Source organism: Nerophis lumbriciformis, linkage group LG12 (assembly GCF_033978685.3).
Source record: "Nerophis lumbriciformis linkage group LG12, RoL_Nlum_v2.1, whole genome shotgun sequence".
Lineage (NCBI taxonomy): Eukaryota > Metazoa > Chordata > Actinopteri > Syngnathiformes > Syngnathidae > Nerophis > Nerophis lumbriciformis.
In genome coordinates, this window is record NC_084559.2 from 6,562,219 (window position 1) to 6,589,061 (window position 26,843).

At 40.3% G+C, this 26,843-nt stretch overlaps 1 protein-coding gene across 1 annotated transcript in view; it reads left to right on the forward strand.

The window, feature by feature from the left end:
• Nucleotides 1–26,843, forward strand: part of LOC133595358 (homeobox protein cut-like 2) — a 328,330-nt gene that overhangs the window by 298,804 nt on the left and 2,683 nt on the right. The window contains exons 13-21 of the mRNA XM_072914271.1: nt 1,515–1,563; nt 1,675–1,774; nt 6,216–6,839; nt 11,600–11,701; nt 11,791–12,623; nt 17,560–17,737; nt 17,822–18,127; nt 22,036–22,224; nt 23,861–24,137. Of these exons, the coding sequence (XP_072770372.1) occupies nt 1,515–1,563; nt 1,675–1,774; nt 6,216–6,839; nt 11,600–11,701; nt 11,791–12,623; nt 17,560–17,737; nt 17,822–18,127; nt 22,036–22,224; nt 23,861–24,137 (2,658 nt within the window). The remainder of the gene's footprint in view (nt 1–1,514; nt 1,564–1,674; nt 1,775–6,215; nt 6,840–11,599; nt 11,702–11,790; nt 12,624–17,559; nt 17,738–17,821; nt 18,128–22,035; nt 22,225–23,860; nt 24,138–26,843) is intronic.

Sequence of the window (26,843 nt, forward strand, 5' to 3'; positions counted from 1 at the left end):
TTGATGTTCAAACTCATAAACTTTATTTATTTTTTTGCAAATAATAATTAACTTAGAATTTCATGGCTGCAACACGTGCCAAAGTAGTTGGGAAAGGGCATGTTCACCACTGTGTTACATGGCCTTTCCTTTTAACAACACTCAGTAAACGTTTGGGAACTGAGGAGACACATTTTTGAAGCTTCTCAGGTGGAATTCTTTCCCATTCTTGCTTGATGTACAGCTTAAGTTGTTCAACAGTCCGGGGGTCTCCGTTGTGGTATTTTAGGCTTCATAATGCGCCACACATTTTCAATGGGAGACAGGTCTAGACTACAGGCAGGCCAGTCTAGTACCCGCACTCTTTTACTATGAAGCCACGTTGTTGTAACACGTGGCTTGGCATTGTCTTGCTGAAATAAGCAGGGGCGTCCATGGTAACGTTGCTTGGATGGCAACATATGTTGCTCCAAAACCTGTATGTACCTTTCAGCATTAATGGCGCCTTCACAGATGTGTAAGTTACCCATGTCTTGGGCACTAATACACCCCCATGCCATCACAGATGCTGGCTTTTCAATTTTGCGCCTAGAACAATCCGGATGGTTCTTTTCCTCTTTGGTCCGAAGGACACAACGTCCACAGTTTCCAAAAACAATTTGAAATGTGGACTCGTCAGACCACAGAACACTTTTCCACTTTGTATCAGTCCATCTTAGATGAGCTCAGGCCCAGCAAAGCCGACGGCGTTTCTGGGTGTTGTTGATAAACGGTTTTCGCCTTGCATAGGAGAGTTTTAACTTGCACTTACAGATGTAGCGACCAACTGTAGTTACTGACAGTGGGTTTCTGAAGCGTTCCTGAGCCCATGTGGTGATATCCTTTACACACTGATGTCGCTTGTTGATGCAGGACACCCTGAGGGATCGAAGGTCACTGGCTTAGCTGCTTACGTGCAGTGATTTCTCCAGATTCTCTGAACCCTTTGATGATATTACGGACCGTAGATGGTGAAATGCCTAAATTCCTTGCAATAGCTGGTTGAGAAAGGTTTTTCTTAAACTGTTCAACAATTTGCTCACGCATTTGTTGACAAAGTGGTGACCCTCGCCCCATCCTTGTTTGTGAATGACTGAGCATTTCATGGAATCTACTTTTATCCCCAATCATGGCACCCAGCTGTTCCCAATTTGCCTGTTCACCTGTGGGATGTTCCAAATAAGTGTTTGATGAGCATTCCTCAACTTTATCAGTATTTATTGCCACCTTTCCCAACTTCTTTGTCACGTGTTGCTGGCATCAAATTCTAAAGTTAATGATTATTTGCAAAAAAAAACAAAATGTTTATGAGTTTGAACATCAAATATGTTGTCTTTGTAGCATATTCAACTGAATATGGGTTGAAAATGATTTGCAAATCATTGTATTCCGTTTATACTTACGTCTAACTCAATTTCCCAACTCATATGGAAACGGGGTTTGTATTTTACTGATTTGAATGTAGGTCAATCAATTGTCTACGTCTTTACCCACAGTATCCTAAAAGTCATGAAACTGGCCTCTGTGAATGGCAGCTCATCCCAGGTACATTTGTATTTTCTTCCTCGTCTTCGGTTGCCAATCATGGTCAGGATGTCTACGGCTCCAGTAGTCCATTTCATCTAAACGCGTTTAACTCTGTGTTTGGATGTCTAGGACTCTACCAAGACCACGGATGTGCTTTTACTGGATAAGGAGGAATTTATTCCATCTCACAAATACCTGTTGGATAAGGCCCACATTTTGCACAGCACTGGTAAAATAGCTCTCATTTTTTTGTACAGTATATATTATTTGATATGTTTACATTGTACAGGCGAGAACAGAACGTGATATATTTGTCTATTGATTGATGAGTTAAGCAATTACATGCAAACAACACACAGGAACAGCAAACATGTGGTTAAATAATTATACCACATGTTTTATTTTTGCTGTTCTTATTGCTGTTCACATGCCATATATTTTTTTATTGAATTTATTATTTCTTTATGGCATTAACACTTTGTTTTGGGACCATGCTTGGAATCCCACACAATATCCAATCCAATCCACTTTATTTATATAGCACATTTAAACAACAAGAATGTTTCCAATTTCAGAAGGGTTAAAACCATTAAAAATCAGTTCCCAGTGGCTTATTTTATTTTTCGAAGTTTTTTTCAAAATTTTACCCATCACGCAATATCCCTAAAAAAAGCTTCAAAGTGTCTGATTTTAACCATCGTTATATACACCCGTCCATTTTCCATGGCGGATAGAACAGCAAGGTATAGCGACATTAGCTCGGATTCAGACTCGGATTTCAGCGGCTTAACACTGTCTGATAAGATAGTTACTAACAACTATGAACTAGGTTTACAGCATATGAAATACATTTGGCAACAACATGCACTTTGAGAGTGCAGACAGCCCATTTCAGGCGCGCTAAGAACATATATTTTTTCCACGATTTCAGCACTCAGGTTAACCATACCTAAATAGACACAAAATACTGCATTACACAAGACTACCCGAATGTACTCGAATGATTGAAAAAAATACATGTTTGTAAGCTAAATTACTGGTAAACACAGTTTATGTCAGGAGTTGTAGGACACGAACCCCAAGATGCAGAGAAGGCGGAAGGCATTGTGCGAGAAAACATGATTTAATTAAACACTAAGGCAAAACAACAAACAAAAGGGTAACAACAAAAGGTGCGCACAAGGCGGAGAACAAACTTGGTTATGAACTAAAATAGCACAGAGGCTAACTTTGGACAAGAAACAAAAACACTTACTGTGACACGAAGGAACTAGGACATGAGCAGAGTGAAACAAAAGTAGACAGAGCTACAACGACAAGTGTTAAGACAGGTAGTAATGACTATGACAATGACAATAATCCAGCACTGACTGGAGGGGAAGGCAGGTTTAAATAGCAGCTGGCTGATTGACACCAGGTGTGGCCAGGTGCCAATCAGCCACAGCTGAGGGGAAGCAGCACTCAGGGAGACAATCAGGAATAGAAGACAAAATAAAAAGCGCTGACAGAAAACTAAGACAAACGCAGAGGAAAAACTAAAACACAGTCAAACTGTCAGGGACAAGCCTGACAGTTTATGTATAATAATTTACGTAAAAGTAATGAATAAAGTTTTCATCAATTAATATATTCTGTAGACATACCCTCATCCGCTCTCTTTTCCTGAAAGCTGATCTGTCCAGTTTTGGAATTGGTGTCAGCATCTGCTTTGAGTGTCGCAGGATATCCACACATTCTTGCCATCTCTGTCGTAGCATAGCTTTCGTCGGTAAAGTGTGCGGAACAAACGACTGACCATTTCGTCGGCTTTCTCCACAGCCTCGTATTTTGAACAAATTTCGTCCAATTTCTTGCCACTTTCGCATCTTTGTGCCACTGGTGCAACTTGAATCCGTCCCTGTTCGTGTTGTTACACCCTCCGACGTCATCGCTCCGAGAGCGAATATTAGAAAGGCGTTTAATTCGCCAAAATTCACCCATTTAGAGTTCGGAAATCGGTTAAAAAAATATATGGTCTTTTTTCTGCAACATCAAGGTATATATTGACGCTTACATAGGTCTGGTGATAATGTTCCCCTTTAAAAACAATATTAAAAACAATATTATGCTCCACCAATGACTGAATAAAAACAAAAAATAAATAAATATAAAAACAATATAAAAACAATATAAAAATAAATATGATTAAAAACGATTTTAAAGGGTAAAACCAATTAAAACAGTAAATAGAAAACAAAATTTATAAAAAAAAAAAAAAAAACACAGAGGACAGAGGACCACACAACTCACATAGTGTTAAAAGCCAAAGAATAAAAGTGGGTCTTAAGACGAGACTTATAACACTCCACTAAATATACCCTCCTTGGTACTTTGTACATGTCACATTGTTGTGAAAAAGTGTGACAATTTAGAAACATATTAGAAAAAAGTCCATGTCTTGATGTATTTTCTAGAGATGTCCGATAATATCGGACTGTCGGATATTATCGGCCGATAATTGCTTTAAAATGTAATATCGGAAATTATCGGTATCGGGTTCAAAAAGTAAAATTTATGACTTTTTAAAACGCCGCTGTGCGGAGTGGTACACGGACGTAGGGAGACGTACAGAGCAGTTGCGTCTCCCAGTCATACTTGCCAACCCTCCCGATTTTCCCGAGAGTCTCCCGAATTTCAGTGCCCCTCCCGAAAATCTCCCGGGGCAACCATTCTCCCGATTTCCACCCAGACAACAATATTGGAGGCGTGCCTTAAAGGCACTGCCTTTGCGTGCCGACCCAATCACATAATATCTACGGCTTTTCACACACACACAAGTAAATGCCATTCATACTTGGTCAACAGCCATACAGGTCACACTGAGGGTGGCCGTATAAACAACTTTAACACTGTTACAAATGTGCGCCACACTGTGAACCCACACCAAACAAGAATGACAAACACATTTCGGGGGAACATCCGCACCGTAACACAACATAATCAGTATGTTAATAATGACTGAATTAATTAATTAATTACATATTACAAAACTGTTGTATACTAATTCATAGATGTTATTTTATTATATAAAAAGGTCAGTAAATGATTCTATATATTTGTAAACGCTTTGAAGTGGGAAAGGGGTAGGATTAAATGAGCTTTGCTTCTTCCTACTCCTTTTCAGGCATGATGTCAAATGAAATGATATGAAATTGTGTGATGTATTATGATGTAAGTGTGTTCATGTTCGAAATAAACTAAAGAAAGAAAGAAAGAAACACAACAGAACAAATACCCAGAACCCCTTGCAGCACTAACTCTTCCGGGACGCTCAACCCCGTCCACCTCAACCTCCTCATGCTCTCTCAGGGAGAGCATGTCCCAAATTCCAAGCTGCTGTTTTGTGGCATGTTAAAAAAAAAAAATGCACTTTGTGACTTCAATAATAAAAATGGCAGTGCCATGTTGGCATTTTTTTCCATAACTTGAGTTGATTTATTTTGGAAAACCTTGTTACATTGTTTAATGCATCCAGCGGGGCATCACAACAAAATGAGGCATAATGATGTGTTAATTCCACGACTGTATATATCGGTATCGGTTGATATCGGAATCGGTAATTAAGAGTTGGACAATATCGGAATATCGGCAAAAAAGCCATTATCGGACAACTCTAGTAATAATTATTAATTAATATTTATTTATATAAGAATTTAAAAAAAAGTACTATATATTACAGTACTATGGTAACACTTTATTATGGGGAACATATTCTAAGTAACAAAGACTTAATTTAGAGTTATTTGGAGACTAGGGGAAGATATAAGGGTTAGGGTTACTAATAAGCAATAATTCTGAGGTTATTGAGGGAAGACTCTTAGTTAATGGCTTACTGGTTGTATAATAAGGCCATGCAAAATAAGGCATTAATAAGTACTTAATAATGACTAATTAAGAGCCAATATGTTACTAATTTGCATGTTAATAAGCAACTAATTAATGGTGAATATGTTCCCCATGTCATGACTGGGTCCTGGGGTTTAGTTTTTCTAGAAGGCAACGGAAAGTTGGCTCGGGTGAGACGGGAATGTGAGAACATATTTATTTAATTTTATCCAAAAAAAAGTACAAACGAAAAGCGCGCACAGTGGCGGAGAAACAACTTGGCTATGAAAACAAATACTTGCACAAAGGCAGAAACTATGAACAACACAAAAAACACTAACTGTGGCATTAATAAACAAAACTTACTTGGCATGGACAAAAGCAGCAGCGTGAACGATGGACATGAAAAAAGTGTCAGAAATGTGCAGAGCATAAATGTGGGATGTCACCAGAAAGACAAACTGAAAACAATGAACTTAAATACTACAGACATGATTAACGAAAACAGGTGCGTGACTCAAAACGTGAAACAGGTGCGTGACGTGACAGGTGAAAACTAATGGGTTGCTATGGTGACAAACAAGAGTGCACAATGAGTCCAAACGTGGAACAGGTGAAACTAATGGGTAATCATGGAAACAAGACAAGGGAGTGAAAAGCCAGAAACTAAAGAGTCCAATAACTAAACAAAACATGACTAAAACAAAACATGATTACACAGACATGACACCCCATACTAAAGTGTTACCAGTACTATATATACTGTATGTCCGAGCAAAGCAGAACATGTCATTTTCTAATCGTAGATGATGACCGCTCTGAGGATGGAGGCAGAGAAACAGGCAGGCCACCCGGGTCCACCTCCTCGTCATCTCAGGTGAACGGCCGCACCTCGCTGAGTCCTGGTCCTCCAACATTGGACGGCTTCTCCTCCGGCCACGACCTCCCTCGTCCCTTCTCTGTGTCGCCGTGCTCTGGTGACCGACTGTCGGCCGACCACCTCCTCCACAAGCATCTCCTCTCCCCGCATTTGAAAAAAGAGAGCCACATGGCCTTCCCCACTGCGCTGTACGCAGCCAAGGTGGCCCTCATGTCCAGCACGCAAGGATCAGGCGGTAGCGACACAGGCCTGCTCAGCGACCAGTCAGAGAGTGGCGGCTCCAGTACTGCCGGGGATGACGAGCAGATAGACACGGCAGAGATTGCCTTCCAGGTGAAGGAACAGCTACTCAAACATAACATCGGCCAACGTGTGTTTGGCCACTATGTGCTGGGCCTCTCCCAAGGCTCAGTCAGCGAGATCCTGGCCAGACCTAAACCTTGGAGGAAGCTGACTGTCAAAGGCAAAGAACCCTTCATTAAGATGAAACAGTTTCTCTCTGATGAGCAGAACATTCTGGCGCTTAGGACCATCCAAGTCCGCCAGCGAGGTAAGTGGAAAACACACACACACATAGGGATGATGTTCGAAAACGGTTCTATATATATATATATATATATATATATATATATATATATATATATATATATATATATATATATATATATGTATATATATATATATATATATATATATATATATATATATATATATATATATATATAGTGACGTGCAGTCACTAGAGGCAGGTGAGGCGGGGCCTCACCTGCCATCATGGAAAGAAAAAAAATGTAAAAAGAAAAAAAAATAATTAAATTGTTATATGTATCCAGTGATTATACTATAAAGTTATTTTCCATTTAACTTCACCAGTTTTAGATTATTTTTATTCAAAATCGCTGAATTTTCACATTTGCCGTTCAAATACTGAGAAGAGACGGTGCGGTGAACAGCAGCCAGTTGAGGCACGTCACTCAGTGCCTCAACATGGATTGTGGACTCGGCTAACTGCTGGCCTTCTGTGCAGTGAGACCGTATTGCTATATGAATTATATTATACATTTCCATAGTTTAGCTAGCTGAGGTATATAATGTACAGTGTATTTTGTCAACAACTGTATGTGTGTAACGTATTTCTTGTGCTGAGCGATCATAAAACGGCTGCAAAAGACGTACTGGCTGAGGCTCCAGTAACCCCGCCTCCTGCACCCCCGCCGTAGAATTGTTATATCAACTAAAGCCCACACTTAAACTTTCCACGTGCAAGATTGAATCTATTTAAAAAAGTTATTTCATAAGAAGCCAAAAAGTGCAAAAACAATAATGTTCGTGTTGGAGGAGTTGTGAATGACTGCAGGGCCACAACATTAGGTACACTTGCAGACTGCAGGTGTACCTAATTCACAACTCCTCCAACACGAACATTATTGTTTTTGCACTTTTTGGCTTCTTATTAAATAACTTTTGTAACCTATTTTCATGGGCTTTCCTCTTTGTGATGTTAAGTTCCTGTTATGCGCTGTTATACAGTATATGCCTTGAGCTCTTAATCTGAAGGCGCTAAGAGCGGAAGTGATGACACGAAGTGGAGCGGAAGTTTTTGAAAGAAAGTAAATAAAGTGGTCCTCGTGTAAACTGGAGCCTCCGTGTTTGTTATTTTGTAGTTTCATACAGTATAGGCGACATTTATAAACCCTCGGTTACACTTTTTTAAATAGATTCAATCTTGCACGTGGAAAGTTTAAGTGAGGGCTTTAGTTGCAGCGCATTGACTTAATTTACAAGTAAAGGTAAGACCATAATAACGTTTTTTTTTATTAAATGTGCTTTTTTGTGTGCTACAGTTTGTATGTGTAAAGTTAAAGTTAAGTTAAAGTACCAATGATTGTCACACACACACTAGCTGTAATGACATTTTTCGTCTGTATTTGACCCATCCCCTTGATCACCCCCTGGGAGGTGAGGGGAGCAGTGGGCAGCAGCTGTGCCCGGGAATAATTTTTGGTGATTTAACCCCCAATTCCAACCCTTGATGCTGGGTGCCAAGCAGGGAAGAATGCTGGTATGAGCTTTTAAACATAACCCGTTAACTGCTGCCAATCAAATGGTGAATAAGATACTCTTTAGGGTTCATATGTTTGTAAGTCTGACTGTGATGAAGTCAGTGCCTCACCAGCCATCAACCTCACCGCACGTCACTGATATATATGTATGTATATATATATATATATATATATATATATATATATATATATATATATATATATATATATATATATATATATATATATATAGTTAACATGTTAAAGGTGTTTGATAAATATACAAACATGTTTAACACAAGAATATAAGTTGGTATTTTACCTTATTCTGCTGACTTGCATTGATTTGAATCAGACAGTATTCACAATAGTGCTGATAAGTTCCACAACTTCCAATTTACACAGTGGAGGGAAACAAGTCCTCCTCTCCTTCCAAACCCACTTGAAAGTGGTTGGTTTTTATCTTCTTATTCGTCTACCTTCTAGACTCCTTTTTATACCCTAAATACATTGTAGTTAACTCTGTAGCTTGTATGCGACAGTTTTCTGAGACCCTTATTTTGTTAGCACGAGCAGAATGAAGCAGCACTTTCTGCTGTGTTTGATAGCAGAACTAAACTGTGCAGTTGCTCTTTACACTTTTGAGGGCCAGTACAGAGAGCTGTCTGTATTCCTGCCCGTCTTCTACTTTTCTTTATACTGAGATCCTCGGGTGACCTTAATGTTAATCAAGTGACGTCATAGTGAAGATTGACGATCGGTAATCTTTTGGTCTATTTTTTTTAATGCCTTGCGATCGACCAACACACCCTCCGCGATTGACCGGTAGCTCGCGATCGACCGAATTGGCACCCCTGGTACAGAATATCATAAGAAAGCAGAATAATCTAAATATAAAATATACAGTAATAAGGTCACCACATGTCAACAAAATGTAAAAAGTCTAATTTTGGTTGGATTTCTGTTATGTCGGCTGACTGCATGAGCGTCTATATCAGGCCTGGGCAATTATTTTGATTGGGGGGGGCCAAGTTTAGAGAAAAAAATGTGTCTGGGGGCCAGTATATCTATTTTTAGGAACACTAATACAAAACCTCACAATATTGTCTGATTGAATGCTAAAAACTTTATGACAGACCGCCTTAATAAAAGGAATGGAATTTTACAATTTTTTACTGAATGAGACACCCGGAATGTACATGAAAATAAAGAATGTTGGATTTACAGTATTAACTATGAAGGATAAAACACTGAATATTGACAACATATGAACGTCACACCCCTTCTCCATCCACATATTTTACAATAAAAAAAATATGAACGCTAAGGGTAAAAAACAAACAAAAAACACCTACAATTTGATATATCTGATATATCACAACGATTTAGAACTTTGTTGTAAAAATCTCCTTCCGCGTCTGTCCCTGACACCCACATTTCAGGCTCTGGAAACACTCTGTGGAAACGCTCCCCACCCACACTGCTTGGTGCCTCGTCTGAGCTGCTGTGACGTAGATTACCATAGTAACTAATTAGATGACCATAGTAACTAATTAGATTACCATTGTAACTAATTAGATTACCATTGTAACTAGTTTCAAGTTTCAAGTTTTAGTTTATTCACAATACCATATAACAATTACAATAGTAGTGAATATCATCATTTAAAGATGGTGGTAAGTGAAAGGGTCCCCCAAATAAGCTAGAAGAAGCTTTTGACAGGGGGTCCAGAGGACAGTATATACATGGAATGATGAAACATGGTAGCAAGCACAACAACAAAAAACAAAAAACAAACAAAAAAAACAACGCTATATGATAAACACAAGATAACAGTACTAAAGCAAGCATACACATACATACATACATTCATTCAACCATGCAAAACCCAACAGTAGTCTACCCCACATGAGGCATTAATTATAGGTGGTTAATAGGTAAGTTTTCAGTTTCTTTTTGAAGTTGGAGAATGGATACAGCATCTTGAGGCTCTCATTAAGCCGGTTCCAGATCTTTGGTCCCCTGCATACAACACTTCGAGCGGTACAATCCAGTAAACGATGTTTACCTGATATCAGATCTAAGTTACTAGTGTTGTGGGCATGCTGGGGACAATAGATAGGAACCAAGCTACAGAGCCTAAGATTCAGCCTGTAAATGACTTGATAGGTTAAACAAGCATTTTGATAAATATTGAACTCTGTCAGTCTTAAGAGATGATAATTATGGAATAGATGTCGAGTGGGGGCATTAAACTTGGACCATGACAGGGCCCGTATGATTTTCTTTTGCATGGATTCTAATTTGTGAAGGTAGGTAGGGACGGTGTTACACCAGATGACATTACAGTAGTTTAGATGTGGTTCAAAGAGAGTTTTATATAGGGTGAGTAGAGCATAAAGAGGAAGATAATGACGAAGGTGAAAGAACAGGCCAACATATTTGGATAATTTGTTTAACAGATGGCTAATGTGACATTTGAAATTGAGGTATTCGTCAATGATGACCCCCAGGAATTTTGTGGAGTACACTCTCTGTATTTCCTGCCCATTGATGTTGATATGGCAATGCTCAGTATTTGTCCGGTTTTTATTAGAACGAAATAGAATACAATTTGTTTTATTTACATTAAGTGAGAGCTTATTGCATTTGAACCAGGAATCCACTTTCACAAGCTCTGAATTGACAGTTACTTGTATATCATGCAAAAGTGCAGATTCCAACCATTGAAATACTTTTATACGTTTGTAGTTCAAGACTTATGGTCATGAGAAAACATCACTGCACATCATAATGGCAGCTACAGTTTCCATCTTAAAGATCTAAAAAAAATTATTTGGGAATGTCCGGCGGGCCAGATTGAACAGCTTAACGGGCCTTAGTTTGCCCAGGTCTGGTCTATATAAACGCGTTACACGGAAATAAATACAAACCTGGCTTGGAGCCATTTAAAGTTGATAATGGATGTAGGAGATTGTTAAGAAACTGTTTCGCAGTGGTGGTCCAGTTCCTGGACACAAAAACTAACCCGGACCTCATCTTTGACTCTTTTCCCGGCTTCCTGTCTGTGGCATGTTTGTAGTCTTGCTTTTCAACTTGTTTTTTTTTTGCCAGAGTAACAGCTTTTTGAAAGTTGAGCTCCCCGTATACAGCAGCGTCAGACAACACACACTCAAAGGCAGCCATTGATCTAACAGTCAAAAGTAAAGCCTTGAAACTGCTCTCTGATCAACCAGCCCACTCACCCCCTCCTCCTTCTTTGTGGCAGGGAGCATCACTCCACGTATCCGAACTCCAGAAACTGGGTCAGACGATGCTATCAGGAATATCTTGGAGCAGGCCAAGAAGGAGATCCAGTCCCAGAGGGGAGGTGTGTGAAGCACCCAGATATCGTTTTTTTTTGTCACTTACATCAAAGCAAACACAGCGACTCTCTGAATGGGTACCTGTTGTCTTTAGGGGATTCCAGGACATCCGTAAACACCGCTTTGAGCAGAAGCAGCAACGGAACAGGCAACGGCTCTGACGAAACCATTAAGAACATCCTAGAACAGGCCAGGAGAGAGATGGAGTCCCAGCAGCACACCCTGGTAGACATGGATGGCTGTGGAAGAGCCTCGTCAGTCGGCACGATAGCCCAAGTGGAACGTCTGGGCCCCCCTGAGCGCTCCAGGGGCTTGCCTTTGCCCATATCCATTAAACAAGAAGAGGGGGGCTGTGTTACTGTTTGCATGGCCAATTCCATCAGCAATCCCCAGACACCACTCAGCGTTCTCTCTCCAGCCGCCTTTGTTCAGAACATCATCCGCAAAGTGAAATCAGAGATCGGAGAGGTTGGCACATACTTCGACCAGCACTGGGCTCAAGAGCGGGGGTCGATGGGGCTGGCCGTTGTGGGTGGCTCACGGCCCTTTAATTCCATCTCTCCCTCGGTGTCTTCCTCTTCCTCCGGTCCTTCTGTGTTGACTCGACCCTGGCCCCGCCTGGAGAACGGTGAGTGTCTCAGCGAGGACGCTTCCGCAGCCGAAGAGGAGCTGGGGCTGTGTCGGCCCACGGAGGTTAAGGTGGAGTCGGACACTTCGGTCAGCGGCGAGTCTCCAGGCCCGAGTCCCGGTCGGCTTTCCTACTACCCGGCGTACGTTCCCCGAGCTCTTAAGCCGACCGTCCCACCCCTGACTCCAGAGCAGTACGAGTTGTACATGTACCGAGAGGTGGACACCATTGAGCTAACCAGGCAAGTGAAGGAGAAGTTGGCGAAGAACGGCATCTGTCAGAGGATCTTTGGTGAAAAGGTCAGTTCACATTTGTCTTTTCCTGATGTACCAATATTTGGTCTGGGTTTTTTCATAACAAGTAGGATTCACTTAGGGATGTCCCGATCCAGGTTTTTGCACTTCCGATCCGATACCGATATTGTTTTTGCATTTCCGATCCGATACCGATACTGACCGATACTGGCCTATCCGAGCATGTATTAAAGTTTAAAGTTATTTAGCCTACTTAGTTGTCAGAATCATGTTGAAAAGGGTTTTAGTACTCTTGATAACAACTAGCCAACTGAATTAGGGGAGTTTGAATAATACACAATGGTTGGTAACAAGAAACTGACCTGTTTATTCAAGGATAAACACAAAATAGACAAAATTATACATAACCAGAAATGGCATCATTGAACTAGGGCTGGGCGATATGGCCTTTTTTTAATATTGCGATATTTTAAGGCCATATTGCGATACACGATATATATCTCGATATTTTGCCTTAGCCTTGAATGAACACTTGATGCATATAATCACAGCAGTATGATGATTCTGTGTGTTTTGATTGATTGATTGAGACTTTTATTAGTAGGTTGCACAGTGAAGTACATATTCCGTACAATTGACCACTAAATGGTAACACCCGAATAAGTTTTTCAACTTGTTTAAGTCGGGGTCCACTTAAATTGATTCATGATACAGATATATACTATCAGATATATACTATCATCATAATATAGTCATCACACAAGATAATCACATTGCATTATTTACATTATTTATAATCCAGGGTGTGGAGGGGGGCGCCGGATGTAAGTGTCAAAAAGACAGCCAAAAGAGTTTGATATGAGAATAAATCTAAAGTTAAAATATAGGGTAGAAATGCACCCATTAGCAGGATATGTAGTCTTGATTTTCAAAATTTTCTTTCAAGCTTGCATGTCTACATTAAAACATTCTTCTTCATACTGCATTAATATATGCTACTTTTAAACTTTCATGCAGAGAAGGAAATCACAACTAAAAAAATCACTAATTTTTTCATACGGTGTTGATGTGGAAATTTTTGCCTCAGCATTTTGATGGTGTGGACGTGTGGCACCGAATGGAGATAAGCGTCTCGACAGACGTCACAATATTTGAACAATGATGACGAAAACTGTTTTCTCTGTCGTGTCCGTGTGTCAAATTGTTATGCGCTTTTTTTATTTTTTTATTTTGTGCGTGGCATAGATTTGCTATGCGCAGAGGACGCTTAAACAGTGCGCAATTGCACAGGCGAGCACCTTAGAGGGAGCGTTGCTCGCACGGCTGCGCTAGCATCACATCTAACGTTAGCCATGCTGCTGCCTCTCTGCTCGGGGAGGACGTATACGTATGTGACGTATGACGTGACAGTATGACGTATGTCGTGACAGTATGTGACGTGTGTAAGAAAGTGCACTTGCTGTCTGTGAGAGGGAGACACAGGAAAGAATGAGAAGAGCCTGTCGTGTAATGCCAGCAGCTAAAAGCAACTGTGTGAGAATTCACAGACTGTGGATGTGTTGAAGGTGTGCTGGAAAATGCGGAACGGAAATTAGGGAGCAGCAGAAAAGTGGAATATATTATTTAAATCGGTGCGTTGGAAAACACGAACTGGAGGTTTTTTTTAAACTGGATCTGGATCGGCATTTTCCCATGCCTTGCCGATACGCAATTTTTGGCAAATATCGGCAGCTGATCCGATCCAAATATCGGATCGGGACATCCCTAGATTCACTGCATTATTATATGTTTACTTGAGGCAGACTAAAAAGTCCACAGTACTTAAAAGGGGAGCTATGATGATTTTAATCTACATTTATCACACTTCCTTGTGGTCTAGATCAGTGTTTTTCAATCTTTTTTGAGCCAAGGCACATTTTTTGCGTTGAAAAAATCCGGCAGCAGAAATCATTAAAAAACGAAACTGAGTTGACAGTAAAAAGTCGTTGTCAAATTGTTGGATATTAAACCATAACCAAGCATGCATCACTATAGCTCTTGTCTCAAAGTAGGTGTACTGTCACCACCTGTCACATCACACCCTGACTTATTTTGAGTTTTTTGCTGTTTTCCTGTGTGTAGTGTTTTAGTTCTTGTCTTGCGCTCCTATTTTAATGGCTTTTTCTCTTTTTTTGGTATTTTCCTGTAGCAATTTCATGTCTTCCTTTGAAAAGAACACCGCAGACCATGAATTGATTAATGTGGACCCCGACTTTAACAAGTTGAAAAACTTATTCGGGTGTTACCATTTAGTGGTCAATTGTACGGAACATGTACTGAACTGTGCAATCTACTAATAAAAGTTTCAATCAATCAATCAAAAAGTGTCACCAACACGTTTAGGGAGGTTAAACCTCATATGGTAGGGATTTATTCTGTGGTGTGAGTGACAGCTGTCTGCATTTCAAGTACACATGGACAGTGAATCATGTACCAGAATTGTGCCATCACTGAATGTGATATGCTCTCCTTGCTAAGTACAGTTTGACGTAGTGTTTGTGCCGCACTCCCACATTTTGTAAGAGTACCCTCATTTTTGTTTGAAAGACTAAAAGCAGTTAGGGTTAGGGTTAGGGTTAGGGCTAACCCTAACCCTTGCACAGCTTTTTGGAAGGTTGGCCACAGGATTCACCAAACGTTCTTTTGCTCTTAACAGCTCATTATGTTTCAGTGGCTTTCCACTATAAATGACTCTATTGTTTTTGCTTTCATTAACAACTTCTATGCTTGAAATCAAGTTCTATTATGTGTTCATTTATCTGAATCTGCAAACTAATCACTGTTTTTTTTTTTTTTTTTGAGTGGAAAACCTGGCAATTAGCTTTGTTGACTAAACAATTATAGGGAGGTTTATAGAAAATGGACACTTGAGGGCAGCAGAAACTTACTCTGTAAGGACTTGGCCTATGACAGAGGGGTTTTTTCTATTTATTCACCTACTGCTTATTCTGCAGATGAAATTAAACACAGGCTGTATTAAAACATTAAACAGTTCAATTCCCCTGAAAATTAGACCTGCAAACCAGAATGATCTTTGTCCATTTTTGTCTATAAAGTTACAAAACATGCTTCTGAGGTGGCAGAAATCATAGACCAGCGGTTCTTAAAGGGGAACATTATCACAATTTCAGAATGGTTAAAACCATTAAAAATCAGTTCCCAGTGGCTTATTTTATTTTTCGAAGTTTTTTTCAAAATTTTACTCATCACGCAATATCCCTAAAAAAAAGCTTCAAAGTGCCTGATTTTAACCATCGTTATATACACCCGTCCATTTTCCTGTGACGTCACATAGTGAAGCCAACACAAACAAACATGGCGGATAGAACAGCAAGATATAGCGACATTAGCTCGTATTCAGACTCGGATTTCAGCGGCTTAAGCGATTCAACAGATTACGCATGTATTGAAACGGATGGTTGTAGTGTGGAGGCAGGTAGCGAAAACGAAATTGAAGAAGAAACTGAAGCTATTGAGCCATATCGGTTTGAACCGTATGCAAGCGAAACCGACTAAAACGACACGACAGCCAGAGACACGGGAGAAAGCGAGGACGAATTCGGCGATCGCCTTCTAACCAACGATTGGTATGTGTTTGTTTGGCATTAAAGGAAACTAACAACTATGAACTAGGTTTACAGCATATGAAATACATTTGGCAACAACATGCACTTTGAGAGTGCAGACAGCCCAGTTTTCATCAATTAATATATTCTGTAGACATACCCTCATCCGCTCTCTTTTCCTGAAAGCTGATCTGTCCAGTCCAGTTGGAAATGCATCTGCTTTGAGTGTCGCAGGATATCCACACATTCTTGCCATCTCTGTCGTAGCATAGCTTTCGTCGGTAAAGTGTGCGGAACAAACGTCCAATTTCTTGCCACTTTCGCATCTTTGGGCCACTGGTGCAACTTGAATCCGTCCCTGTTCGTGTTGTTACACCCTCCGACAACACACCGACGAGGCATGATGTCTCCAAGGTACGGAAAACAGTCGAAAAAACGGAAAATAACAGAGCTGATTTGACTCGGTGTTTGTAATGTGTTTGAGGGCCGCACAAGTCCCGGGATGCAAAAACGCACCCAGCAAAGTCTCACGGGAAGTGGGGGAGAAAAGGGAGAAAAGTCGGCAAAAGTCCCCAAAAATGTTCAAAATACCTACCCAGGTTCGAGTCCCACAAGTCCTGCCGCCGGCCGCGCAAGTCCCGGGATGCCCAAAATGTCCATAACACACCCAGCCGAGTCCTACGGGGAGGGGGGATAAAAGTTGGAAAATTCGGCAAAAGTTCCAAAAATGTTCAAAATGCCTACCCAGGTTCGAGTCCCACATGGAGTGCCACAAGTCTTAAGACTTGCGGCACTCGAACCTGGGTGTGATTTTCGAACATTTTACCGACTTTTCTCACTTTTCTCCCCGCCTTCCCGTGGGACTTTGCTGGGCGCGTTTTGGACATTTGAGGCATCCCGACCGGGACTTGTGAGACTCGGACCTGGGTAGGTATTTTGAAAATTTTTCGGACTTTTGCCGACTTTTCCAACTTTTGTCCCCCCCACTTTGCTGTTTTATTTTCAATGAAACAATAGAAAATACGTACTCATATAGTAGTACAGTAGTTGTTATTAGTGAGAATATACTTATTTGAAGGTATTTTTGGGTTCATTGAGGTTAGCTAATTTTACTTGTTTTTGAAAGTCTTGACAAGCCGAATTTTCTTGTTCTATTGGCAGATAATTTTGCTTAGTTCTAATAAAATACCTCCCATTTTTGTATTTTTTTTCTTGTTTTTCAACACTGACTTTTTGCAGTGCAGTTAATAGACCTGGATTTGTGGGCCTGTGCTTCCCTCTAGTGGCTGTCTGCTAGAAGTGTATCACGTCTTCAAGTACTATTTTATTGGGCAGTATTTATTGAGTCATATACTAATGTCATGTTTTTTGTACAGGTGCTTGGGCTTTCTCAGGGCAGCGTGAGTGACATGCTGTCACGGCCCAAACCCTGGAGCAAGCTGACCCAGAAAGGCCGGGAACCTTTCATTCGCATGCAGCTCTGGTTACTTGACCAGCTGGGCCAGACCCTAAACCAGACCTTACACCAGGCCCCCAACCGGGGCCACACTCATGGTAAGTCGAAGTTATAAGAAGGGCGTTTGCACCACGTCATACTCGTGTGCATTCAATGACAACTTGTCTCCGGTTTACCCTCAGATATAAGTCCGGTGATGACCCAGTCTTCGCCCTCACCGCCCGTAAGCCCGGCAGAGGGTCATCCTAGTCCGCCGGTTGAACCGGTCAGCCTCTCCCTGGAAAGCAGCAAGGAGAACCAGCAGCCTGAGAGCCTGGTTCTGGGGCTGCCTCCCCAAACGGAGGGAGGGAAGTCCACCCCCAGCCTCATGATCCAGCATCACCCCACTCACCAACTCGGCATTCAAGAGCTGGTGGCCATGTCTTCTGAGCTGGACACCTATGCAATCACCAAGAAGGTCAAGGAGGTGCTAACAGACAACAACCTGGGTGAGTCAGATTGAAGTAACAGAGCCATACTACAATAATGACATCGATTTTCAATTTGACCAATAAACAAAAACTGAAATCTAAGTAAGATTAAATATCTCAAATAAGGGTGAGATTTGCTTATTTTCTGTCTGATAAGATAATTCTTCTCACTAAGCAGATTTTATGTTAGAGTGTTTTACAAACCCCGTTTCCATATGAGTTGGGAAATTGTGTTAGTTGTAAATATAAACAGAATACAATGATTTGCAAATCCTTTTCAACCCATATTCAGGTGAATGCACGACAAAGACAACATATTTGATGTTCACACTCATAAACTTTATTTTTTTTTGCAAATAATAATTAACTTAGAATTTCATGGCTGCAACACGTGCCAAAGTAGTTGGGAAAGGGCATGTTCACCACTGTGTTACATGGCCTTTCCTTTTAACAACACTCAGTAAATATTTGGGAACTGAGGAGACACATTTTTTAAGCTTCTCAGGTGGAATTCTTTCCCATTCTTGCTTGATGTACAGCTTAAGTTGTTCAACAGTCCGGGGGTCTCCGTTGTGGTATTTTAGGCTTCATAATGCGCCACACATTTTCAATGGGAGACAGGTCTGGATTACAGGCAGGCCAGTCTAGTACCCGCACTCTTTTACTATGAAGCCACGTTAATGTAACACGTGGCTTGGCATTGTCTTGCTGAAATAAGCAGGGGCGACCATGGTAACGTTGCTTGGATGGCAACATATGTTGCTCCAAAACCTGTATGTACCTTTCAGCATTAATGGTGCCTTCACAGATGTGTAAGTTACCCATGTCTTGGGCACTAATACACCCCCATACCATCACAGATGCTGGCTTTTCAACTTTGCTCCTATAACAATCCGGATGGTTCTTTTCCTCTTTGGTCCGGAGGACACGACATCCACAGTTTCCAAAAACAATTTGAAATGTGGACTCGTCAGACCACAGAACACTTTTCCGCTTTGTATCAGTCCATCTTAGATGAGCTCAGGCCCAGCGAAGCCGACGGCGTTTCTGGGTGTTGTTGATAAACGGTTTTCGCCTTGCATAGGAGAGTTTTAACTTGCACTTACAGATGCAGCGACCAACTGTAGTTACTGACAGTGGGTTTCTGAAGTGTTCCTGAGATCATGTGGTGATATCCTTTACACACTGATGTCGCTTGTTGATGCAGTACAGCCTGAGGGATTAAAGGTCACGGGCTTAGCTGCTTACGTGCAGTGATTTCTCCAGATTCTCTGAACCCTTTGATGATATTACGGACCGTAGATGGTGAAATCCCTAAATTCCTTGCAATAGCTGGTTGAGAAAGGTTTTTCTTAAACTGTTCAACAATTTGCTCACGCATTTGTTGACAAAGTAGTGACCTTCGCCCCATCCTTGTTTGTGAATGACTGAGCATTTCATGGAATCTACTTTTATACCCAATCATGGCACCCACCTGTTCCCAATTTGCCTGTTCACCTGTGGGATGTTCCAAATAAGTGTTTGATGAGCATTCCTCAACTTTATCAGTATTTATTGCCACCTTTCCCAACTTCTTTGTCACGTGTTGCTGGCATCAAATTCTAAAGTTAATGATTATTTGCAAAAAAAAAATTGTTTATCAGTTTGAACATCAAATATGTTGTCTTTGTAGCATATTCAACTGAATATGGATTGAAAATGATTTGCAAATCATTGTATTCCGTTTATATTTACATCTAACACAATTTCCCAACTCATATATAAATAAACATTGATTGATTGATTGATATGGAAACAGGGTTTTACTTGTTTTAAGTGTTTTGGTCCTAAATGATGTCAGTAAGATATTACAGCTTGTTGCTGAGATTTGATGACCTATATTGAGTAAAACATGCTTGAAACTAGAATATCAACTGTTGCAAAGCTGTGTCATCAACACTCACAAGTATAAAACTACTTTTTTAAAGTAATAATTTCTTATTTCAAGCATGAAAAAAAAAAATCATGACTTTGACACAACTGTGTCTCATAATTAAAACAGATGACAGCCAAATGGACTTTGCTGTTTTATTTTCAATGAAACAATAGAAAATACGTACTCATATAGTAGTACAGTTGGCACAGTACAGTAAACTGACGGTTAATATTTAAACATTTATCATGTCACATTTCTAACAATTTTGAAAAGAAATAGTTCATGCACATTCAGATAAATTCCTCAAAATTACAATTAATAAATGTTGGCCGGGGGTAGGGCTGCATATATGCGCACTAATTGACTGAAAGAGCACGCACTTGGCGCGATGATGTCATGTTATCGATGGAAAAATGCATTTTTAGACCATATGATTTGCCTGAGTGGCTAGGAGACCCCGAGAGTAACAAGCGGTTGCCTTCTTACCTTTCCATTAAGAACAATACATTAGTTTTTAGTAAAAGTAAATGTAATGCCGAGCGCATATCATTATGTCAAGATAATGGCTCTAGCATTTACTTAATTTAAGAATATTTTTCAACATATTGAGCAAAAAGGTCTCTTTTTTCTACCCAGAAAAGTGCACTTGTTATTAGTGAGAATATATTTATTTTAAGCTATTTTTGGGTTCATTGAGGTTAGCTAATTTTACTTGTTTTGGAAAGTCTTGACAAGCCAAATTTTCTTGTTATATTGGCAGATAATTTTGCTTAGTTCAAATAAAATACCCCTCATTTTTGTATTTTTTTTTTCTTGTTTTTGAACACTGACTTTTTGCAGTGTACGTGCAGGAACAGCAAATAGAGGCATGTTCAGTACACATCCCACTCATTTCTTCTCCCTGCTTTAAATTTTAAATTACGACCGTCATGCGGTAACAACACACAACAACAGCAGTCACGTTTTTGTCTACCGTAAAGCAGTTCGTCTGCCGTAAACAGCAATGTTGTGACACTCTTAAACAGGACAATACTGCCATCTAGTGCATTTGATGAAAGCACTTTTGTGCGTGCCACACAGCAATGCATCATCAGAGAGGGTGTTCAGCATGGTTCGAAAAATAGTGACAGAGAATAGAACAAGTATGGACAATTCAACCCTTAACTCAACAATGAGTAGATGAGTGTTATGTGTGTGTATATGTGTAAATAAATGAACACTGAAATTCAAGTATTTATTTTATTTATATATATATATATATATATATATATATGTATATATATATATATATATATATATATATATATATATATATGAAATACTTGACTTAGTATTTCGTCAAGTATATAATAAAATAAATATATATTTATAGCTAGAATTCACTGAAAGTCAATTATTTCTTATATATATATATATATATGTGTATATATATATATATATATATATATGTATGTATATATATATATATATATATACACATATATGTATATATATATATATATATATATACATATATATATATATATATATATATATATATATATATGAAATACTTGACTTAGTATTTCGGCAAGTATTTCTTATATATATATATATATATATATGAAATACTTGAGTTGGTTATTATATTATATTATATTATATTTGTATATAATATATACAATATATAACAATTAGCATGTACAATATTACAGTATATGTAACAGCTGCAGCATAAAATAGAGAGTAGATCCAGCAGAAAATAAACATTATAAACAAAGAGAGGTCGCTAACATAGAAGGTGTCAGGTAATAGACATGTAAGTATACAAGTTATTGTACAGTAATTGTCAACATGTTATAAAAATAATATGAATACTAATAGACATAGGGATAAGGAATCCCATATTGAATCCCATTACATTAGATTGGTTTCTTCCGAGTCTTTTTCCGACATGTTGAATTTGCACGAATGTCCCTAAGTGGTTGAGCACGTCTGAGACAAATGAACCAATGCATGTATTCCCCAACAGGCCAGCGTCTTTTTGGGGAGACCATTCTGGGTCTGACCCAAGGTTCTGTGTCCGACCTGCTGTCCCGACCCAAACCTTGGCACAAACTCAGCCTGAAAGGCAGGGAGCCGTTTATCCGCATGCAGTTGTGGCTCAACGACCCTCACAACGTGGACAAGCTGAGGGCGATGAAGAAGATGGAAAAAAAGGGTGAGTTTAGAGCTGAGATTGCAATATATTCCAGTTTGAGTGCAGAATTTACAAAACCCCAAAAAGCAGTGAAGTTGGCAAGTTGTGTAAATGGTCAATAAAAACAGAATACAATGATTTGCTAATCATTTTCAACTTATATTCAATTGAATAGACTGAAAAATGTTGTTATTTTTTGCAAATATTAGCTCAATTGGAATTTGATGCCTGCAACATGTTTCAAAAAAGCTGGCACAAGTGGCAAAAAAGACTGAGAAAGTTGAGGAATGCTCATCAAACACTTATTTGGAGCATCTCACAGGTGAACAGGCTCATTGGGAACAGGTGGGTGCCATGATTGGGTTTAAAAGCAGCTTCCATGAAATGCTCAGGGATTCACAAACAAGGATGGGGTGAGGGTCACCACTGTGTCAACAAATGCGTGAGTTTAAGAACAACATTTCTCAACCAGCTATTGCAAGGAATTTAGGGATTTCACCATCTACGGTCCGTAATATCATCAAAAGGTTCAGAGACTCTGGAGAAATCACTGCACGTACGCGGTAAAGCCGGAAGCCAACATTGAATGCCCGTGACTTTCGATCCCTCAGGCGGTACTGCATTAAAAAGCGACATCAGTGTGTGAAGGATATCACCACATGGGCTCAGGAACACTTCAGAAAACCACTGTCAGTAACTACAGTTGGTCGCTACATCTGTAAGTGCAAGTTAAAACTCTGCTATGCAAAGCCAAAGCCATTTATCAACAACACCCAGAAACGCCGCCAGCTTCACTAGGCCCCGATTTCATCTAAGATGGACTCATGCAAAGTGGAAAAGTTTTCTGTGGTCTCTATCTTCTTATGGGACATTCACCCTCTGCTGTTGCCATTTTTAATATAAAGTAGCGTAAAGTGCTAACTTATATCTCGCTATGAAATGCTCAGTCATTCACAAATAAGGATGTGGCGAGAGTCACCACTTTGTCAACAAATGCGTGAGCAAATTGTTTAAGAACAACATTTCTCAACCAGTTATTGCAAGGAATTTAGGGATTTCAACATCTACGGTCCGTAATATCATCAAAAGGTTCAGAGACTCTGGAGAAATCACTGCGGTAAAGCCGAAAACCAACATTGACCGCCCGTGACTTTCGATCCCTCAGGCGGTACTGCATCAAAAAGCAACATCAGTGTGTAAAGGATATCACCACATGGGCTCAGGAACACTTCAGAAAACCACTGTCAGTAAATACAGTTGGTCGCTACATCTGTAAGTGCAAGTTAAAACTCGACTATGCAAAGCCAAAGCCATTTATCAACAACACCCGAGCTCATCTAAGATGGACTGATACAAAGTGGAAAAGTGTTCTGTGGTCTGACAAGTCCACATTTCAAATTGTTTTTGGAAACTGTGGACGTCGTTTCCGCCGGACCAAAGAGGAAAAGAACCATCCGGATTGTTGATTAATTGCAAAAAAAGTTAAGTTTCTCAGTTCAAGCATTAAATATCTTGTCTTTGCAGTCCGTTCAATTGAATATAAGTTGAAAAGGATTTGCAAATCATTGTATTCTGTTTTTATTTACCATTTACACAACGTGCCAACTTAACTGGTTTTGAGTTTTGTAATGGAGTTCCTTCACTGTCTTCTGTGCAGCTTACCTGAAGAGGCGTTATGGGCTGCTGAGCACAGGCTCAGACAGCGACTCGCCCGGCACTCGCTCGGAGTGCGTGAGCCCGGCCTTGTCCTCGCTGGACCTGTGCTCTTACGGTCAGGCCAAAAAGCCTCGGGTGGTGCTTGGAGCGGTGGAGAAAGAGACCCTGAGGAAGGCCTACCTTTTGGAACCATACCCCTCACAGAACACCATTGAGATGTTAGCGTCACAGCTCCACCTCAAGACCAACACTGTTATCAACTGGTTCCACAACTACAGGCCAGTATCACACCAAGTCTAACCTGTGTTCTTGCACATAGAGCAGGGCATTTTTCATCATACTGTAAAAATAAAGTAAATGTATTATTTGTCAGGTTCAAACATCGATGACATCTATTAAAACAAACAAGAAGCAAAGAATGAAACACAGACAGAATTCAGTTTGGCTCAGTGAGGAGAAACGTGTACATCTGTACCCTTGTACAGTGTCATTACGCTCTGCCAAAAGATTGCGCGCCGCTGTCACGCCAAATTTCTTCCCCCTACAAACCCCCCCCCCATTTACTTCCGGGGTCATTTCCTCTTACGTAATTTTCTCTTACTTACGTCATTTCCTCTTACGTCATTGACAGCGATCGATAACACTTCGGCTTTGACTGCCCGTCGCTGGAAGGATACTTTTTTTATTTTTTTATTTTTTTTATAATATAGCGTTAACAAAACGTCTGTATTAGTCGAACAAATTAACTTAATATTTTTTGCACGTTACCACAAAGACAGAAGTTCCCAGCAGCGGCCCTAACACTCCGCCTGACATTTTCCCTAACACTCCGCCTGGTATTTTTCGAAGCCTGCTGGTGTTTGACATAAGTCCCCTGGGAAAGATAAAGACAAATGTCATTCAGCGACACCACCATTTTCAGGAGATTTGGATTCTATCGATCGCTGCCAATGACGTAAGTAAGAGGAAATGACGTAAGAGGAAATGACCCCGGAAGTAAATGGGGGGGAAGGTTTTTGTAGGGGGAAGAAATTTGGCGTGACACCTCCTTCTTTTTTTGGACCTTCCCTGACCACATGGCAACAGCTGCTTCCAAAGGGACGGGGGTCGTAAACAGCCATCGCCTTTGATTACAAAACAGTTCAAAAGAAAAGGTCAAAGAGGTTCGTAAAAGAGTTCAATAAGTAGGTGTCTGGAACTTGGGCAGATCCTGCCTTCTCTCCGCTTTGTAATCCTTGGGTTAAAACAATATCTTTTTGTTGATTACAATACATGAAAGAAACAGAAACACCTTCATGTTGCTTCCCCCCCTACACAGTGGAGTTTTACAAGCCTTCTTCTTGGTGGGTTCAAAGACAGCTTTTGGTCTTCCCGCCGGGAACTCATTTCAACACAAAGTTTTTGTGATAACTTAGAATTATTCTAACATTATTTATGAGATATGTCGTCAGATATGAGACTACCAATAATTTGATTAGTCAGCTGTAACACATAATAATGTTCCCCTTTAAACAAATTGCAAAATATTCACCAACACAGATGTCCAGAATACTGTGGAATTTTGCGATGAAAACTGAGCTTTTTGTATTGGATACAATGGCGTCCCAATACTTCCGTTTCAACCATCGACGTCACGCACATACGTCATCATACCTAGACGTTTTCAACCTGAAGTTTCGCAGGAAATTTAAAATTGCACTTTATTGGCATGTGCAATGTTAAGATTTCATCATTGATATATAAACTATCAGACTGCGTGGTCGGTAGTAGTGGGTTTCAGTAGGCCTTTAATGCGCTTATACAGGAAAAACGGTTGCCCCGAATCGATCTCGGCTCTCGCGATTAGCATATAAGGAGAGGAGGCCTTGCTTGTTACATATCAACGTACGTATAAACTAATGATGAAAACTACAACATTAAAGGGGAACATTATCCCCAGACCTATGTAAGCGTCAATATATACCTTGATGTTGCAGAAAAAAGACCTTTTTTTTTTTTAACCGATTTCCGAACTCTAAATGGGTGAATTTTGGCGAATTAAACGCCTTTCTAATATTCGCCCTCGGAGCGATGACGTCACTTGTGACGTCACATCGGGAAGCAATCCGCCATTTTCTCAAACACCGAGTCAAATCAGCTCTGTGTTTTTCCGTTTTTTCGACTGTTTTCCGTACTTTGGAGACATCATGCCTCGTCGGTGTGTTGTTGGAGGGTGTAACAACACCAACAGGGACGGATTCAAGTTGCACCAGTGGCCCAAAGATGCGAAAGTGGCAAGAAATTGGACGTTTGTTCCGCACACTTTACCGACGAAAGCTATGCTACGACAGAGATGGCAAGAATGTGTGGATATCCTGCGACACTCAAAGCAGATGCATTTCCAACGATAAAGTCAAAGAAATCTGCCGCCAGACCCCCATTGAATCTGCCGGAGTGTGTGAGCAATTCAGGGACAAAGGACCTCGGTAGCACGGCAAGCAATGGCGGCAGTTTGTTCCCGCAGACGAGCGAGCTGAACCCCCTGGATGTCTTGGCTCACAATGTCCCTTATGCCACCGAAGATGATCAAGAGAAGAATATCGACCCTAGCTTCCCTGGCCTGCTGACATCAACTCCAAAACTGGACAGATCAGCTTTCAGGAAAAGAGAGCGGATGAGGGTATGTCTACAGAATATATTAATTGATGAAAATTGGGCTGTCTGCACTCTCAAAGTGCATGTTGTTGCCAAATGTATTTCATATGCTGTAAACCTAGTTCATAGTTGTTAGTTTCCTTTAATGCCAAACAAACACATACCAATCGTTGGTTAGAAGGCGATCGCCGAATTCGTCCTCGCTTTCTCCCGTGTCGTTTTCGTCGGTTTCGCTTGCATACGGTTCAAACCGATATGGCTCAATAGCTTCAGTTTCTTCTTCAATTTCGTTTTCGCTACCTGCCTCCACACTACAACCATCCGTTTCAATACATGCGTAATCTGTTGAA